The 19,454-nt window shown below is 44.2% G+C and overlaps 1 protein-coding gene across 10 annotated transcripts in view; it reads right to left on the minus strand.

Moving 5' to 3' along the window:
* myt1la (myelin transcription factor 1-like, a) overlaps positions 1 to 19,454 on the minus strand; it is a 52,785-nt gene that overhangs the window by 2,744 nt on the left and 30,587 nt on the right. For 4 of the 10 annotated variants that reach the window (XM_035144403.2, XM_035144402.2, XM_035144400.2 and 1 more), the window contains exons 9-24: positions 18,400 to 18,534; positions 16,364 to 16,454; positions 14,241 to 14,351; positions 13,492 to 13,712; positions 10,241 to 10,530; positions 9,621 to 9,845; positions 5,136 to 5,287; positions 4,820 to 4,888; positions 4,640 to 4,702; positions 4,454 to 4,537; positions 2,856 to 3,095; positions 2,513 to 2,604; positions 2,218 to 2,321; positions 1,997 to 2,140; positions 1,109 to 1,171; positions 1 to 147 (exon numbers count right to left, since the gene is read on the minus strand). The exon at positions 1 to 147 is cut by the window's left edge and continues 2,744 nt beyond it. In XM_035144403.2, coding sequence (XP_035000294.1) covers positions 7 to 147; positions 1,109 to 1,171; positions 1,997 to 2,140; positions 2,218 to 2,321; positions 2,513 to 2,604; positions 2,856 to 3,095; positions 4,454 to 4,537; positions 4,640 to 4,702; positions 4,820 to 4,888; positions 5,136 to 5,287; positions 9,621 to 9,845; positions 10,241 to 10,530; positions 13,492 to 13,712; positions 14,241 to 14,351; positions 16,364 to 16,454; positions 18,400 to 18,534 — 2,225 coding nt within the window. In that variant the 3' untranslated portion in view covers positions 1 to 6. The remainder of the gene's footprint in view (positions 148 to 1,108; positions 1,172 to 1,996; positions 2,141 to 2,217; positions 2,322 to 2,512; positions 2,605 to 2,855; positions 3,096 to 4,453; positions 4,538 to 4,639; positions 4,703 to 4,819; positions 4,889 to 5,135; positions 5,288 to 9,620; positions 9,846 to 10,240; positions 10,531 to 13,491; positions 13,713 to 14,240; positions 14,352 to 16,363; positions 16,455 to 18,399; positions 18,535 to 19,454) is intronic. The other 6 variants (XM_035144407.2, XM_035144404.2, XM_035144401.2 and 3 more) reach the window with 3 other exon arrangements.

Here is a 19,454-nt window from a genome sequence, read left to right on the forward strand (position 1 = left end):
GTCAGGTTAGACCTGGATGCCCTGAACAGCCTGTTTAATGTTCTCCAGCAGCGCCTTGTTCTCCGGGCTCTGGTACTGGTCCTGGTGGGTGTACATGTCTGTCAGCGTACTCACATAAGTGTCAAAGTTCTGTTCATTCATTGGCTCCTGTGAGGGAGGAAAAAGCCGTGAGACATCAGAGGGAGGAGCAGAGGTGCACATGGGTACATTTTCTGTGAAGCATTGTGGGAAAGGTTTGGAAAACAGGCGGAAAGCAGGGGGGGGGGGGACATCATCGGGAAAACATGGCTCGGTTACACAGACTCACTGAAATACTCCACTTTGAATATCCTACTCATGAATCTGTACTTCAGCCTGTGAAGGTCAAACTCTGAACCATGCAAACTCAGGAGAGGGATGGGTCGCTGATGGGGAGATGAAGAGTCAATGTTTCACACATGGAGACAAAATCAAGATGTGGAAAACTAACGGCCGGTTAATGTGCAAATGCAAAGACACAACTAGTGGTTCAACTATGAACAAACCGAGTGGGATCTTGGTGGCTCATGTAATTATATGGGAGACGGAGCAGGTTCCCTGTTTGAGTTAAAGCTTGATTACAAAGCGTGTGGTGTCCCTCAAGGCTGGATTCTAGGCCCACTTCTGTTCTCCTTGTATCTGCTTTCTCAGCCGGGTTTACATACAAATCATGATGATTCTACATCTCACTGTTTACATCCAGATGTTGAGTGTCTTGTATGTAGTGAGGGAGGGCGTGTGGCGTCACTAATTAAATTAAAATGTTCTGATTCCAGAGCAGCTCCGTCTCCAGGTTTAAGAATCTGAATCTACTCTTAATTATCTAATTTCCTTTTACAGTTGTGTCATTAAATCTTGTAAATTATTAGTAATTAATTGTGTTTGTGACAAATGAGCTCAAAACACATCTGATGCTATTTGTCTGTAACTTTTCTCTGGTAATTTAGTTACAGTTACTCTCAGTTTCACGCTTGTGTATTTCAGTATAAAGTTGTGATGTGTGGACGCCAGAGGAGTTGTAGGAGGTGTGTGGGGGGATGACAGTGCAGAAGAGAAGGATAATTGGATAAAGGATAAATGGATCTCTTACTCTGGGAGGCATCTGTAAACAGCAGCTATGCTTTACTGGCGCCTCTTTCTGTGGCGGCGGTCTCTACAGGAGAGGGTGTACAGAGAAGGGAATTAGCCCGCTAGACACAAGGTGGCGCTCACAAGGCTTCATAGACGACACCGAGAGAAAACACACACAACGTCCGCCTGAACAAGTGCTTCTCCCTCCGGCTCTGTTCGCACCTAATGCTTAAGATGTTCTGTTAATGCGTCTAAAATAAAAAGCAATGAGAAGCAGATTGATTCTTAAAGATTGAATTCCTTGTTGAGACGGACTTTTCCTTGTGATATGAAGCGTTTCCGCTCGTGAATCGAGGACGAACAGGAAGCAGAGAGTTATCGAGCTACTGGTTCATTCTGCTTTCAGAGAGATTATCCAATTAGCCCCAGTCTTCTTTCTACACTGAGAAAACATGACGTCAGAACAGCCACGAGCACGTCACCGGAACTGAAACAGTTTCTCTATGCGAGACTCTGTGAGGCGTCGTACAGCACAGAAGAAGCACAGCATGGACTGCTGGGAAGAAGAGGAGGTGGCAAACAGAAAGAAGCGGATGAAGAAAAAAAACCTTCGGAGAAAAGGCTGGAGACGACTTTTTACATCGTGAGCAGGTGAGAGATCAGCTCAGAAAACATCTCAGTGTCTAAAACACACTCAATATAAAACACACAAACATCCCACAAAGCTCCAAACACCCTCAGATAATAAGTTCTGTTATTTCAAGATAATTATCGAAATATATTTATCTAAAATATTGTTTTAAGACACAAATCTTTAGAACTTGCTAGTTGCTTTTTTCCTACAGAACTAATTAAAAAAGAGATAAGAAGAGATAGTGTGTGTTCTATTTGAATCTTCCTTTCTTACCATTTGCGGCAGCTGGATGTTGGCTAAGCTGTTGATGAGCGACTGGCTGAGGTTGGCGAGCTCGTGCAGCAGCGAGTCGTTCTGCTGCTCGATCACCTTGTTCTCCTCCTCCATGGACTTCAGGCTGGTCTCCATGGTGGTGATCTACCAGGAAGTCAGATTCGTTACGAGTCGACCTGTGTATCTGTGTTCATGCTTCAAACCAACAGGAGTCGTCTTACTTGTGTCCTCAGTTTTAACATGTCTGTCTCCACTTGATTGTTGGACTCGCTCAGATCTTTGATTTCTTCATCCAGCTGTTTGATTTCTTCATCGTTTTCGATGCCTGGAACGAGTTTTACGCAAATTATCTTCTTGCAAACCACAGTGAGGTGATTTCACTTCATCTCAGCATAACTAACAACGAACAATGGAAATGGTGAGGTAACATGTGAAGTGTGCTCTTGGTTTTTCCATTTGTTTGAGTGTAAATGAGTTTCAGTCATTAGACTTCTGGTGTTTTTCTGGTGTTCTGACCTTTGCTTGCTCTTTGTTTGATTGTCAGCATCTCCACGCCGCTCATCCGGGCCTTCTTCATGGCCGAGGTGGCCCGGGGACAACCGGAGAGACTGGAATAAAACAAACACGCACATTGATTAAATGTTGCCTGTGAAGGATGATGTGTCTGCAGAGAGTCTAAAGCACTAATTGATTTCCGACAAAGTGAAACCAAAAGCTGCCTGGAAGCGGGATAAAAGGTTAAAATATTTGTAGCATGATTAGGCAACTGGATGAGGCGTAAAAGCCCATTTGGTCCACTTCTTATTGATTGTTATGTAATTTAGCCTTAAAATTAGATTTAAAAATTAATTGTAAAAACCTGAAATGGGAAGCCCACCTCCGATGTGTCAGGAAGCTCCCGCTGACGTGTCCCGAGCCATCGCACCCCGGGGTCGGGCAGGTCATGCCGTCCGTCTTTCCAGATTTCCAGACAAACTGCGAGCCGTTGACGTAGCTGTCCTTCTGCCTCTTTGCCGCCAGGGGGCAGCCTGACGCGCTGCGGTGAGAGGCGTACTTCCCCGTCACGTGACCCTGTCCGTCACAGCCCGGGACCGGACACCTGAGGGTGGAACAAACACAGAGGTGTCGTCTGCTTTAGGTTTGTCGAACTAGCTCTTTGATTGGTGGATCAGCTGATTATTAACAATACACTTAAGATAAAGTTACTTAATGATGGTGGATCATCTTTGTGCAGAAGCTTCTGCAAGATGATGTCAAAGGGATTTTATTTAAAGGACGACGACATGACAGCTCCACCAAAATGAAGCCAAAATATCTTGATCCCCCCTGGTGGCCGGCTGCGGTATCACTCATATACGATATCACTGATAAGTTTGGTTTTAACTAGTTATTGTGGTGGGATTTCGGTATCGCAGCTCCACGATCACTAAAGCACCGACTCTGGCTCCAAAAACAACGTCACAAGTGCAAGATGGCGGCGTTCGTATCTGAAATATTCCGGCTTCATTCTTGTACAATGGGAGGAGGCGGAGACGCGTCGTCCATCTTTATTTACAGCCTTGGGAATGAACTGAATCGGTTGGATGACAACGAGGCTCTGTTTGGGAGACTTCTGATGGAGGAGGAGCTACCTTCCTCCCCCTCCTCCCCCTCCTCCCCCCTGAAGCCTCCGGTCCACAGCGGCGTTAACGACGAGCGGGCCGCTCGCCCTGCAGATGACACCGGCTCAGCTCCCAGACACTCGCCGCTGCCTCCTGCATCCCAAACGCCCTCCGCAGTGACATTTGTGCTGATTAGAATGAGCCGAGCGTCGACGGGTGGCTCAGGTTAAGCTTAATTATGATTCCACTGTTAATGATGATAGCAGACGGAACGGAAGTGGCGGCAACAGCTGGCTGCAGCCTGACACCAGCTGAACTTTAGATTACTCACAAGGTCGTATTGGTTTAACATTATGGCTTCGCTTTAACGCAAATGTCAAACGCTCACTTAGTTGTAACCTTTGCAGGTCTTGGCCTGTGGGGAGCAGGAGGTGAAGTGAAGGACTGACCATAACTCCTCGAAAATATTCTTCCCTAAAGTTAGAAAGGTCACGAACACAGGCAGCATTTTAAGAGCGAGCAGACGGATGAATCTGTCAGCGGCCTGACAAACAGCTGGAAAGTGCTTCTAGAAACATCTTCTGTTTAGAAAACCATAAAACTGAGTTAAAGACAAAGCTTGGACGGTTTCAAAGGGCAGGATTTGATTCAAATTAACTTTATCACACTAGTGATGAGACATTTTGTTGTTTTTGGGGTTTTCACACCTTGTTAGGTTCAGAGCTTCAGACTCTTCAGTTCAGTCTGAACCTGAACATCAGGTGTGAACGGTTCCTCAGACCAGAAGAGGAGTTCTGGGTCTGGATCAAACTGAGCCATGGTTCTGTTGGTCTACAGAGTGAAACAGAAACCTTACTTGATTGGCTCCTGGTCGTCCTTGTCCTCTTTGCTGTGGACGATTTTGATGCCGCTCTTCTTGGCTCGTGGACAACCTGACAGACTGCAGGACAAGAGGACACATTTAAAAAGACGTCTACACTGACGTCGTGTGTGTGTGTCTCATGTGTTACTGCCGTGGTTTTTTGAGGGGTCGTTTCTGTACCTCCTGTGGGAGGCGTAGTTTCCAGTGATGTGTCCAGATCCATCACAACCGGGGGTCGGACACCTGAGACACAAACACAACGACGTAACAACTTTGTTATGAAGTGATGTTGCTGTGACTTCAAACAACAGTAACACACCTGTGGACTCAAACTGACTCCAGGACGGTTTGTGGACTCACCTGAGCTCCTGTGAGTTGGGCGTCATCATCCCGCGGATGTTCTTGTCGGCCAGCTGACAGCTCGACAACCTGCAGGAGGGAAAGAGACGCACAAAACAACAACAACCTGTGGTGTGAAGTAGGAATATGAAATTCATGCTGTGGTGAAATGTGAATTATTCAAAGAGATTCTGGGCCGAGAGTCGGTTTATTACCTCAGTCAAGGAGGTTATGTTTTCACCCCTGACTGTGTGTGTGTGTGTGTGTGTGTGTGTGTGTGTGTGTGTGTGTGTGTGTGTGTGTGTGTGTGTGTGTGTGTGTGTGTGTGTGTTCTTACGTGATGAGCTCCTTCTTGCCCTCCTTGCAGGGCGGGTACTTGTGGTGTTTGGGGCTGGGCATGGTCACCTCGGCCGGGTAGCGCTGCTCGTCCAGCAGCTCCTGGAACGGGTCCAGCTCGTCGCCCTGGTGCAGGGACGAGAAAAAGGCCGACTACGGCGAGTCACTACACAATCCATGTTTACACGTATACACAAGTAAGTACACAACTTGCCATGACAACACATTCCACCACTTTTGGGGATTACAAGACCCGACTAGACTCGTAACCACTGATTTACAAACATGTACATCTTCTTCCAGTTTTACATGAACACAAAACGAGGAAAAGGAAAAACACACAAAAAAAGGACAAAAGAACCGTTTAGACAAACCCAACAATGAAATGATCACACATTGTGTATAGAACTATTAAATATCTGTAACTGACTCAATAAAGAGCAGTTTTCTTTTCTCCTCTTTTATGTTTCCATCCTTTTTATCGTCTGGGGATCAGCTAATCATCTATTTCCCTTTTGCCTCCTAATGAGGCGTTTGATTAAGTTTTTTTTTTCCTCACAGCTGAACATTAAATTTTGTGGTAATTTTTAATTGAACAGTGTCAAAAATGCTGCTTATTATGTTTTAGCAAACACATATGATAAATACTATTAATCCTAAAGCCTGAATGTTAGATGAGACTTGATATTGTACATGAACGTATGTATGAAAACACAAATGCAACCAAATATATAGAAATTAGAAAATACATTTTTACATAAAATGTAAAGATCTTTTCTGCATTGTTTATTCAGTAAAATATTTGTTTTCATATATAAGACAGTTTCATATATTATTTTAACTCTCAAGTGTTTTCCTGAATTTACTCTGGGTTCTTTTATCTCTACTATTAATGTTATTATTACTATTATCATTGATGCACGTCCTTCTTTATTTTAACCATTTGTTTTCCTGTTGTACATTATTATATCAGCAGGGGTCCAGTCAATTCCAAATAATATCTTCTTTCATTTAAGTACTTTTAAAAAATATAAATCCAGTTCTCGACAGGCCCCTTGTGCTTATTGCTGCCAGATGATTGAGAGCTTGAGGTTCTTCTCCCATGAATCATGTGTGAAATCAGCTGAAGGCGAGAGAAGACCTGCTCCCTTTATCTCTAACTCCTCCCGCAGAGCGTCTGAGGATACGAGCGCCGCAGTCTGCTCTGTAGTCCACACATCACACCTCCTCAGTCGGGAGCAGAACCTGTTCCCATCAGCCACCGGGCTCCAGGCTCCGGCCTCCTCTGCAGCGTTGTGCTTCATTAACGAACGCAATTACTCTCCTGATTAAAACCTTTCACTCCGACGCTCTAAATCCAACGCTGCAAATGTAGCAATTTGCTGCGTGGATTGCTCTGTGTGATATCGGGCCTGTGAGGACCTGAAGCGTGCAGACGATCTGCCGTGTTTTACTTGTGTATTAGAGGCGTAATTCAGCGTTGCAGAGCTGCAGAGTGTGAGCTGACGCAGTTCTGCTTCTGTGCACAGGGGAGCGCACTGAGCCTGCAGGAGAGAAACCTGCATCCAGCACCGCTACCAGGGTCATTCTCTCATCAGCTGGTGCTCAGCACACGGATACAACAAGAGGTTTGGACTTTAGTGAACCATTAAAGGGGAAATGCTTCAATTTAACATATTAAAAAACCTCATTATACTTTTTATTTTGACTTCGAATGCTCTTAAATATTATAAATCCACACATCTCTAAAACATAGAGATATTACGTTGATTAGCCGACACAATATCAATGAAGATCTTTTTCACATTTTAAATAAATATTTAAGAGCATGTTTTTCTTTCCCTCTTCTTGTCTTGATATGAAAAATAAAGGTTCTAATAGTTATTTGATATTAATCGACTATAAAATTAAAATGGAGGAAAAACTTAATTTACGAATTTAATCGATTTTTTCTTTCAGGAACCTTTTAAAGAAATGATTAGAAAAATGTTGATCTAACTTCTGTGAACTGTAGAATTCACAAGTGTTTCCAAAGAATCCAAACTAAACTCTGAACCTAAACTTAAATATGGAAATAAAATCATAAACTCCACCTCTGCATTTATCAAAGGTGCAAACAAGAATAAAAATGATTTATTCACTTTCCCTGCAGCATCATTGTCTTCACGAGTCATACTTAGTTTTATTATTTTATCTTTCAGCAGCAGAATCTCACTTTAGTTTTCCTTCTGTTTCCATTTCAACTTGTTTTTTATATATTATAAAGATATGTCTTTGATTTCACATGTTAATTTGAACGTTTCTAAAAACATAAATTAGATTTTAACATATTTTCACAGAATATATCACTTGAGTTAAATTAGCAGTAAACTTTGTTCCTGTTTCTGAACGCGTTCTCGCTCAAAGCAGGTGTGTGATCAACGAAAGCCGTTTTCAGACGTCCAGATGTTTTCCTGACATTTTCCAGAGGGGCTGTATGTGGGAACGCAAACTCGCACATTTTCCAGAGCTTTTCCTGCAGCAAAATGTACGAAAGATTTACGTTTCCAGCTCTTGATGCACGTGAAACTGGAAGAATACAAATATCTCAGGATGAAGAAGAGGAGGAGAAACACAAACTCAGACCCGAATGTCTGGAAATATTCCAGTTTTCATGTCTACAAAACGCTTATGTGACAACTTGAGAGCTGCTCGTGCACTTCACAGTAAAGACGTGTAACTTATAAATGCATCTCAAGGACATTCGTTTCTAAAGGATTTTCCAAATGTGAACATAATGAGTTTGATACGACTCAGATCTGATGAGGATGAGATTCACGTTGTTCGATATTTGCTCAGGACGCTTTAATCAACATCTTTTTTATCCTGGAGAATAAAGCGAGCTCTTCCTTTACAGCAGATTTCTTTTATTATTTGTTTGCATTATTGAACATGTGTCTGTATTTGGAGGCTTCAGGGTGAGAAAGACCAACACGAGCTTTTGGCAGGAAGCCGTCGTTCTGTTGCCATTTTCACGCCTGTGCTTGGCGAGGATGTACATACACACCTACTACACTTTAACTTACAAACTCTTATGTATGTAAAGTGATGCAAAAATTATGCGCGGCAGCAGCAACCAGCAGAACGCCCACAGTCTCTGTGCCGTGCTCCTCTGATGTGCAGCAGGAGACGAGCAACAGCCTCCAAACCACGACCATCTTCTAAATCTACACACTTTCATACAAACTCCATGTTCCTTAAATCTCTCAATTTAATGCTTTAACCACACGCAGCACAATTACAGGACGGGCGGCTCCCATGTACGTTAAATTAAGTGGTTAAAGCCCTCGACCATAACTGTGACGTCGAGGTTCACTTTGGCCCAGAACAGATTCAGATTTTGGTCCTAAAGTAACTTATCCAATGATCGTCACTTTAATCTCTGCATAAAAAAAAGAGTTAAATGACTCTGTGATCTGCCTCTGCATCGCTGAACCTGTGAACCGAGCTCGTGGAGAAATTACCTCCAAAAATCCATTAATTTGTCTCAGTGTATATGAGGCCATTAATCTGCAGAGCTACTCTGAACAGAAACGCTGCTGCAGAGTCATCTCTCTTAAAAAGCAGCACATAAACCCTCAACTATAGGCTGTAAACGATTCTTAACATTTACAGCAAACTCTTAACTCTACAGTCGTCTGCAGTGTTGATACTTCGTCCCAGAAGCTACGATAACTCATCGTCAAGGTCCGAACCACCGGAGCAGAGCAGCAGCACGTACATTAGTTTTCTGTGTTTTCAAACTAAAACCATCTCCGTCCACACCAGCGTTTTGGCTCCGTATCAGTTTCAATGAAAAACGAAAATGAAAGAATTGTCGTGTGGATGTAACTTTAGCTTTCATGCATCAACTGCTGGGGATGAGCTGGAATCGTTTCTGTCTCAGGTCAAGTTTAAAAGTGACATTCTAGTTTATATATGAAACTTTTTATACCATCTTGACCACGACTCTGTGGCAGAAGAGGAAATGTATCTCAATGGGACCTTCCTGGTTAAATAGAAATGATAGTAATAAAAAATGTGCTTTTAGTTAATTTGGAAATGTGTAAATTAAACCTGGAAGATTTTAATATAAATGCAGCTTTGTAAACTTCCTCCACCGATTCTGTGAATGTTTAAATTCTCAATAGTGTCGACTCACTTATAAACCAAAGACTTTTATAAACTCTAAACTTCATCTTTAGTTTAAATTCTTCACCGTATATCTACTTCAGTTATAGTCTCATATATCCAGAGCTCTCTCAGCCTCAGCCCTGAAGAATGATCCTGTTTTTTCTGTGCCGCTGCAAAATGGCATCAGTTTGCTTTGGTGGAACATTTGCTTGTGAGAAGCTGAGTATCATCATTAAAATGAGAAATTCCCTAAATAGAACAGTAAAGGAAACACATGTGTGACGTGTGTGGTTTGTGTTTGAACTGCGCAGAGTGACGCAGGCCTTCCTGGTACCTCTTTGTGATCCTGCTCCTCTCCCAGTCGTTTGATCTTGGTGTAGTCGACGGGCAGGTCCCAGCAGTCGGCCTCGCTCAGCTGGTAGCAGCGGCTGCTGAGCAGCGCCTGCCGCTGGGGCGACATCGGCTCCAGGGGGGTCAGCACCGTCCCGCTGCCCTCGGGGCCGCCGGGCTGACCGCCCACGTCCACTGCACCGCTGTCGTCCATATCATCCACCGGACTCTGAGGAGGACATAACGAGACAAATCTGATGAGTACAGCGGGAAACGTGGGAGTAAAAGTAGTAAGTGACAGTTATGAGGGTTTTAAATACAGTTGGTCTCAGTTCTTTAATAATCAGAATCAGAGGGTTGCAGTGGTTTAGTGTCAGAATAATAATAATAAACATAGTTGTGTTGTACTGTAATAAAACTGTAGGTTTAAAATAAAGACTTTTTGTCTCTTGCACGAGTCAAATATTTCATAACTGTGGCTCCTACAATTCCCATAATCCTGAAAGGTTTATGGGGTTAGACTTTCAAACTCCCAACTGCATGAAAAGTTTTTCAATTTAAAAGTGTCTGATCCCGTCTGAGACCTTCCTGACATCATCAGGATGAAGCTCCGCCTCCATCTACCTGTGTCAGCAGGTCCTGTTGTTTCCCTCCCAGCACGTGCGGCAGCTCGCGGCACCTCGTGGACAGGTTGAGGATGGCCGTGGCCGCCATGTGGGCCGCCTCCATGTCGTGGGTGTAGTCGAAGCTGCTCTTGCTGCAGGTGCTGCTGGCGCTGCTTCCTCCTCCGCCCCCTCCAGCACCTCCTCCTCCTCCGCCTCCTCCTCCGCCGCAGCTCAGGCTGCTGCTGCTGCTCGGTGCGTAGCTGCTGGTCGTGCTGCTGGCCGGGCTCGACGTCTTACAGTAGCGTTTCGCTGCAGGGAGGCGCACGAGTGGTTAGACTGATGGTGGCGAGCAGCCAAAGTGAGCAACAGATGGATTGTTAGAGGAGAACTGAGATTTAGAAAAAAGATTTCTCATTAATTCAAGCGAAAATAGACAGAATGTTGCAGGAGAAATTCCAATGCTGGTCGTCTTTAACAAATCCAATCAAGTACAAAGCCAGTAAATCATCTCCAAATAGATTTGTGTGTATGCAAAGTCTGATGTACGTTATTCGTCTGTGCCACTGTTTTCTAATTAACAAATTATTAAATAAAAACGTCTTCAAATCCAAACTCCTACCACCCCTTTAAGATTCAGTGCGGAGGAATTAGTGGCATCTAGTGGAGAAGTTGTATATTACAACCAACTGAATACCCCCCCCCCCCTCGACTCAGAGGCTTGTCCAGAGTTCAGTGTCTGAAAGCAGCTACAGAGGTGCAACATGGAAACTGCTGGTTTAACTCCTTCTAACTTAATGAAAACACCTTTATTAGTTTTAGCACTAATGAAAACATGATTGTAAATAATATATTTATATTTCTGCCGATAGAATCCTCCACACTGAACCTTTAACTTTCACACAGCAACTCGTTCTGTTGCTGTCTCACACTTTCTACCACCAGCGGGTCAGTGTCAGTATTTACAGAAGAGTCGACTGTAAACTTTCTGAGAAGGAATCATCACTTTAACTCTGCTCTCTCCCTCCAGCACTTCAGCATCCAGTCTCTCTCTCTCTCTCTCTCTCTCTCTCTCTCTCTCTCTCTCTCTCTCTCTCTCTCTCTCCCTCTCTCTCTCTCTCTCTCTCTCTCTCTCTCTCTCTCTCTCTCTCTCTCCCTCCCTCCCTCTCTCTCTCTGTCTCTCTCTCTCTCCCTCTCCCTCTCTCTCTCCCTCTCTCTCTCTCTCTCTCTCTTTGTCTCTCTCTCTCTCTCTCCCTCTCTCCCTCTCTCTCTCTCGCTGTGATATATCTGCTCGGCCCATCGTGAGCCTGGTTCTGCTCAACCATCCGTCTCTGAAGTTGTTCTTCTGCACCATCACAGTGTGCCGGGTCTGTTGAGTTCAGTCAGGACCTGGGGCCTGAACTTTGAAACAACTTTTTACTTGACCTAACTTCGTCCTGGACCAACTGTTCCACGAGGCTGGTTATCAACTGTCTCGGTTAACTAGTAGGTTAACGGTTCAGTGTAGGTTACCATGGTGATTTACCGTGGTAACAAGTGAACCAGCTCCGAAGGACGGAAAACTCAGAGTAACCTCGACGACCGCAAATCCTTTCTCTTGTTATCGTTTGGTGGAAAATACAGAAAATTGTTTACTGACGTTATAAAGTGAGAAGTAGAGTCATTTTCTTATAGACTTCTATAGAAACAACCAGTGGAGTCGCCCCCTGCTGGTCAGAGGGAGAATACAGGCTTCAGGCTCTTCTGCGTTGGCTTCACTTTCTTAACCAGGAGTCTACGTACATTTTTATATAGAGACTATACTCTAACTCCTGATTGAGTAAAGTTTGCGAATAACCACATAATCATTATGTCCTGTATCAATCCACCACTGAAAATAGTCCCCTACAAATACCCTAATTATTTTGAATAACATTTGCTAAAAACTACTATCCAGGTATTTTGGGGAATTACTGAGCTTTTGATGAAAAACACTGTGTTAAACTGCAAGAGGAAGATTTAAGTTGTCAGTGGGAACCGATGAGCTCAGAGGTAAACTAGCACATTGTTGTTTAAAACATGGCAACAGAGATTTAAAAGATAAAATAAAAAACCCCAATAAGCTGCTTATGTGGGGACAAAACAAACAAAAGACACAGCGACTGTACGACAGTGAATCTGGGCTCGGCAGGCTGGAGCGATGCTGATGGAGGGAACGGCGGCGGAGAGGAGGGAGGGAGTCGTGACGATGGGGAGCGCAGACACCTCGTCTAAAAAACCTCCCTCCCGCCTGCGTCTCACTAATGGCTCCCAGCCAAAGAAACAGGGCTCGCCTTCATTATCTCTCTCCTGTTTCACAATCCCTCCATCTGCACCTCCTCCCTCGTTCCATCCCTCCGCACTCCGCTCAGAGGAGGCAGGCTCCGAGCTCGGCTTTCCCATCGCTCTGCTCTGCCTTCGCTCCAGCCATGTGGAGGGCTGGAAAACACTGGCATTTTCAGGGCTGTAACAAAGAGAGAGTGTGTGTGTGTGTGTGTGTGTGTGTGTGTGTGTGTGTGTGTGTGTGTGTGTGTGTGTGTGTGTGTGTGTGTGTGTGTGTGTGTGTGTGTGTGTGTGTGTGTGTGTGTGTGTGTGTGTGGTTTTATCGTCAAGTACAAAATGTTCTCCGGAGAATAGGAAAATGAATAGAAATCTCCCATAGTGCATCATTCTGCAGGTTGAATTTCCTCCAGCGAGACACAGGACTGAACGAAATTCAGCTTCCATCCATCTGTTATTTTCGTGTGACAAAAACTGAAACGTGAATTTGAAAAAGTGTTCACAGGTGAATAATTTGGCAAATGAATGAACAGAAATTTGGAAAAAGAATTTCCGACAGTGTGAAACCTTTATCATCTCGCTGTTACTTGTGTTAAATTCCTGTATTGAAGATAAACGATGTGAGCTCATCCTCCAGCCACTGCGACATCTCTCTTTCTACCAGGAAGCCGGAAAACTAAAGTACCAAACACTGGGGGGGGGCACTCAGAGGACACGAGATCCAGATTCTCATTTGGATCGGCACCATCCATTCATATTTTATATGAAATCAATGAAAGTGTTGAAAAAACGTCTCCCAAGGTTAAAGAAAGTGAGGAGAACCTCCCGATGCTTCTTTGGGTCATTTCCCACCGTTCCTCTAAAGGTCATTGAAATCAGTTTGGTAGTTTTTGTGTAATTCTGCTAAATAACAAACAAACACAGATAAACCAGGATGAGAGAATCAGCGTGAGGGTGTGTGTTGATTTCGCTCACCGTCGTATCCCTTCGGGGAGGTGTCTCGCCCGTGGTGGGACTTGGGTGTCGGGCCTCTCTTCCCGTAGGCGCCGTGCTGGCTGTCGTAGCCGCCGTAGTCGTAACTGGTCTTGGAGTATTTCTCCAGCTCCTTGGCCAGGTTGGAGCGCGGCGTGCTGGTCGGGACGTTGTTCTTGAAGCCGTACTGAGGAATCTCCAGCTGCTTGACGAAGCACATCGGCCTGAAACACAGCAGCAGCCGGGTGAGCACCTGGCGATGTCACCGCACCATTTGGCATCCGTGGTTTACACCAGATGTAAATACGGTCCAAACAGGATCATGTGTTGCAGATGGAGATTGTTACCATTGGGCATCCCTGCTTCATGTGATGTATTAATGAAACCTGGTTTTAGATCTTAAGGTACATTTTACTACACTATTCAGCTTCCCCTGTTAATTCAAGGGGATCCGATCTGCAACATAGATATGGGGATTTCACTGCACCATTCTGCATCCCCCTGATTTAAGTAGCTACGGCTAAATATGACGTACTACTTTCTACTATTGAGCTTCCCAGATATTAAGGGTTTTGTGGGGACACCATTTAGCATCCCCGATTCAAGAATGGTAAATATAATCTTCATCTGTTTCCTGAACAGGGAAGACAGGGGAAATGATGGGCGTGTTTAGACTCCACTGCACCATTCAGCCTCCCTACACATCATTGTTGGTATTGAAGTGATTTCAGTGTCTGGCTGTGATTCGCTACCTGAGGACACGGTCCGACGTCTGATTGGTCTTCGGGCCGCTCTCAGGCGTGTGACTCTTCTCGTGAACCTTTGCCATCTTCTCTGCCGCAGCGATGGGACAGCCGGACAGACTGGAGGGGGACAGCACACGACCTGGTTACACACTGTACTGTACTGACACACACACACACACACACAGACACACACAAACACACACAGACCTTGGATCTAAATGAATGAGACAAGTCGGTGCTGATTGGACGAAGGGTCTCTGGTGTGAATTCAGGGTAAAAAGTTTGTCTTCTGTCACTGAAGGTAATTCATAAACTTCACATACCGACGGGGATGTTGTTACTGCCAGCACACACACACTGGCATGCACGCACACGCACACACACACACACTAAGTGTGACGGATCAGCTCAGCTGCTGCTGCTGCTGCTGCGATGGAGGAGTTTCCATGGCGACGGCCAGAGATGAAAGCAGTGTGAGCTGGTGGCTAACAGCAGCTAAGCTAGCTAGCTGGTGCTTTGTTTCCTCTCCCAGCGGAGCTGTGCTACATAACACACCCTGCAGCCACGTCTGTGTGCGCGCTCCTGTCTGCCAGCGCACGTGTGCTGCTGTCTGTGAGCTAATTTGTAAGTGTCTGACTGTGTGAGTGTGTGTGTGTGTGTGTGTGTGTGTGTGTGTGTGTGTGTGTGTGTGTGAGTAGTGAATGTGTGTTCCAGTGAGGCTGTGTGCACAAAACAGTGTCTGCAATCTGAGGCTCTATGTGTGTGTGTGTGAGAGAGAGAGAGAGTGTGAATCCTAATTACTTTACATAATTCAAAATAAGTGTATGCGTGTGCCTGTGTGTGTGTGCGTGCGTGCGTGTGTGTGGCTGAGCCTGTGTGTGTTTGCCTGTGTGTGTGTGTGTGTGTGTGTGTGAGACCTGTGTGTGTTTGCCTGTGTGTGTGTGTGTGTGTGTTTGTGTGTGTGGCTGAGCCTGTGTGTGTTTGCCTGTGTGTGTGTGTGTGTGTGTGTGTGTGTGTGTGTGTGTGTTTGCCTGTGTGTGTGTGAGCCTGTGTGTGTTTGCCTGTGTGTGTGTGTGTGTGTGTGTCTGAGCCTGTGTGTGTTTGCCTGTGTGTGTATCTGCTCTGCCTGTTAAACAGCTGAACTGCTGATGTGTTGCAGACACACCTTCAGCTCAAACATGACAACATTTTAATAAAAGCACATTTCCCACGTGCATCTTCACTTAAAAACGTTCCAACACTTTTTGCTGAGAATTTTGTACCAAAAAACGAGTCTATATAATAATATATATATATATATAATATATATGGCCGCTCATGTGTGAGTTGAACCAAAATTGCCTTGAATTTTAAAAGCGGGGGAACAAGGCCACTGCTCAGAAATGTCAACAGAGACATGACTTCATCATCTTAAAACAACATTTGTTCAAAAGACTCAGAGAAGAACCAATAACAGCTGCGAGTGAAAAAGTCCAAATGCTGAGTCATCGAATGGTCGACGCTAACGAAGCCTGACTCGTTCTGAAGGAGAATCAGTACCTCCACCCGGGAGGTTCTGTTTTCACCCCGGTACATTTGTGTGTCAGCAGGGTTACGCAAAAAACTACACAAACGATTTCCATTTGGGGTTCGGATCTGGAAAAAGGGGAGGATCTAGGAGTTTGTACTCTCTTTAGAAGAGACAGGGGGCGTGTTTTGACATTTTCACTGATTTCTCAGAGAATAATTAATGAATCTTAATGAAGACATATTAAAGGGACTGATGTCTGTGAGTTTGTGTAATAAATAGAAATTTGATCGAGCAGATTTAAACGCGGTGACATTGGAAGCCGAGTCTTTCAGCTGCTGTACGATAACAAATAGAGAAATAGAGTGGGTTTCAAACTTTATCTAAACAAACATGGCTGTTGGGCCTCGGTGGATGTATGAACTCTGGTTTGGTTTAAGACTTTTCAGATGTATCCGAGTCGCTCTGACCTCTGACCTCTGAACCAGAAAACAAATAGGCACCAGTGAAATGACTAATGTTCGACAGTCTCCCTCAAACACACACTTCCACTCTCTGTGCTGTAAACCCGTCACATTCACGTATTGTCAGCGGCCGGGCTGCACGCCGCTCGCTCACTCACCTGCGGTGCGAGTTCCTGTTGCTATTGACATGGCCCCGTCCGGAGCAGCCAGGGGTGGGGCACTTTAAAACATTTTCATACATGGCAAGGACTTTGACAGACAGGAGAAGGTGAGAAAGACAGCGAGGGTTAGGAGCAGACAGGAGAGTTACCGGGCGCTCAGCTACGGCGGTTAGGCATGCACAGACCACGGCTGCACCACGAGACGCCGGACACACACACGTCACAGCACGATGCAACATGGAGATTAGTTTGAGTGATGAGGTTCTGGTCGTTGTTTAAATTGTTCGTGTCCATCAACAGTTTTATGTTCAGTTGTTATTTTAAATGATATTTATGACACGTTGAATAATCATTTTAGTTTTCACATATTTTCTGGTATTGCAAACTAGTACAAACTACGATATTTAAAGTTACTCCAACTTAAATATAAATACTTACAAAAAAATTACATAAATAGATATATGAATAAATGAAAAAAAAATACAGTTTGCAAAGAAAAAGGCTATAAATTTCTCAATGTATGTATTTATTCCTACATTTATTTCTGTATTCCTACATTTATTTATTTATACATTTATCAATGTATTTATTAATACACTTCTACATTTATTTATCTATTTTTGCAGTTCTACATTTATTGATTTATTTATGTGTATATATATAAAGCTGGATTGGTTAGAGTGGCGTGTTCAGATAAACCTAAATACTGCAATTATAATAATTACAAGTTCTATCTACGTCATCATCAGGAATAGTCGGGTTAGGGTTTTAATAAAATCTGATATTTTGAGTCCTGATTAAATGTGGACAGGTCTGAGTGTCTTCCGTGTGTGTAATTAAAGCCGGTGGATGTTGTGGTGGTTGTGTTGTGGTGGTTGTGTGAGTGTTCGGTGAATCACACTGACTCTGTTCACGTCACATCAGCGCCACAGAAACCAGAAGCAGACGTCAGGCAGGTGTGATGAGGAGGAGGAACAGAAAGTAAAGGAGGACGACACAAACTGAGCAAATAAAAGAACACGCTTGTGCCACAGAAAACATAAAACCTGAAACTATTCAAATCAGATTTCAAAGTGCTGTGCTCTTTGAAACTCACAACCTTGATAATATTTCACAGCTATCACACGTTACCTTGAGTTCTCGCTCCTCTAACGATCGAACAGATGCTAAAATCCATGAGTCGCCCAAATACTCTCTCTCACACATTCCTCAAATTCTGATTTATAAAATGACAAATCGTTTACTCGTGAATTAAGAGAAAAGCTTCAGCTCCACAGTCGTACTCGGGAAGTCAAACCTGACGCATCAATAAAAACACTTTCGACTTAACACAAGCACACAGATGTCATGCAGGACGGGTGCATGATGGTGGACGGTCACATGCTCGACATTGTCAAACTCTCACTGCGACAAAGGTGCAAACATCTGACAAGTCATTTTTAAATCTTTTATATTCAACCAAACCCAAATATCTGCTTGATTTGACGTTTAAATTGAGTTATATGTATAATTCAGTACATTTTGGGTCATGAAGTAAAAATAATAACAGAAATGATTCTGTATTTACGGGGATTTACTTGTTCTCTGGGGTGGGTGACACACTGTCGTCAGATGAGACATCAGCTTGTGGGGCACTTGTGTTTTCATTAGTTTTAAGAGGAAATTAAGGAAGATATAAAAAGAATAAAAGTTTCCTCAGAGGCAGAGATAATTTAATTGGTTCAGTAAAATGTAATTTCAGGTCGTTCTTATCCCTCTGATGTTTGTTCAAGTGTTTCTGATCACTTTGGTTTTAATTAGTTATTTGATAGACAGGCTGAGACGTCATGATTGACAGCTGACACTGACTCCTGATTGGTCAAGTGTGTGTGTGTGGGCGGGGTTTTTATGATACATACAGTTTGGTAATTTGATTCATGAAGCCAAACGTTTGCAGCATCAGACTGAAGTTGTGTTTGGTCTCAAATGACTTGTCAGATTGTTCTTATCTGAGTGTTTTCAGTGCAGCACAACGTCCAGGCAGTGGGACCTACTCTCAGGCGGGACTCGGTCTTTGTGGGGACATCCGGACAGGCTGCGGTGGTGCGGGTACAGACCCGTCACGTGACCTGTCCCGTCGCAGCCCGGCGTCGGACACTTGCTCTCCTTCTTCTCGCCCCTGGAAGAGTCTGGAGAGGACAGAAAGAGAGAGAGATGGGACGGAGAAAACGAAAGTGAACAGGTTTGGGTAAAGTGTTTGTCTCCATTCCGGCTCAGGTGGAATCTTTGTTCCAGAAACTACCTGGAGTTGGTTCATCGTCCTTGGTTGATTTCTGACACGTCACCAAGAAAGCGTTTTTCTGTGAGCTAATAAAAAACCTCTTTGCGCTAACAAAGACATTCCTCTGTGCTAACGAAGCCGTCTGAAGCCAATCAGAGTCTGTTGCGCATCTGATTACTGCACCGCACCGACTCCCTCCCAGCGGCGGCCGGGCTGCATTTGAGTGGATTTGGAGGAATAGGCCGCAGATAGCGTCCCACAGATGAGATTTGCTCTCCTAACAGGCCGTGCAGATTGCCATTCCTCATGCCTGACACACCGGCCGACTTTAACAACATAAGCTGCTGTCAGAGAAGAACCGTGCATCTGCAAAACAAAACCGCGTTGGTCCTGAATGCAGAAAATGAGCGCCCATTATCTCATCGGCAGCCGAGCACAGCATTCCTGAAATAACAGGTTTTAAGAGCCTAGAGGTTAGAAAACTAATTCAAGCCAGAAATGTGCAGAGAAATGTTGGGATCAGGGGAGAGAGACAGACATTAAAGTTACAGTTATGTGTTAGTTTCATGATCCAGAAGTGACGCCTCAGGCTGCTGCAGCAGTGAAGGTTACAATAAGTCAGACTCACAAGATAAACTTCCTCCCTGCTGACCCGGGTTCAGATTTTTGGATTAAAAGCTGCCTGGGGTCAAATGTAATACGAAGAGTTGATGTGAAATTGGCAGCGTTTGGAAAGAAAACTGATCAGATGACGACTTGATGAATACAATTCAAACAATAGCAATTTTCAGGAGTTTTTGATGTTGAGAACAAACAAGTCTTTGTTGA

The sequence above is a fragment of the Hippoglossus stenolepis genome, chromosome 20 (assembly GCF_022539355.2).
Source record: "Hippoglossus stenolepis isolate QCI-W04-F060 chromosome 20, HSTE1.2, whole genome shotgun sequence".
Taxonomy (NCBI): Eukaryota; Metazoa; Chordata; class Actinopteri; order Pleuronectiformes; family Pleuronectidae; genus Hippoglossus; species Hippoglossus stenolepis.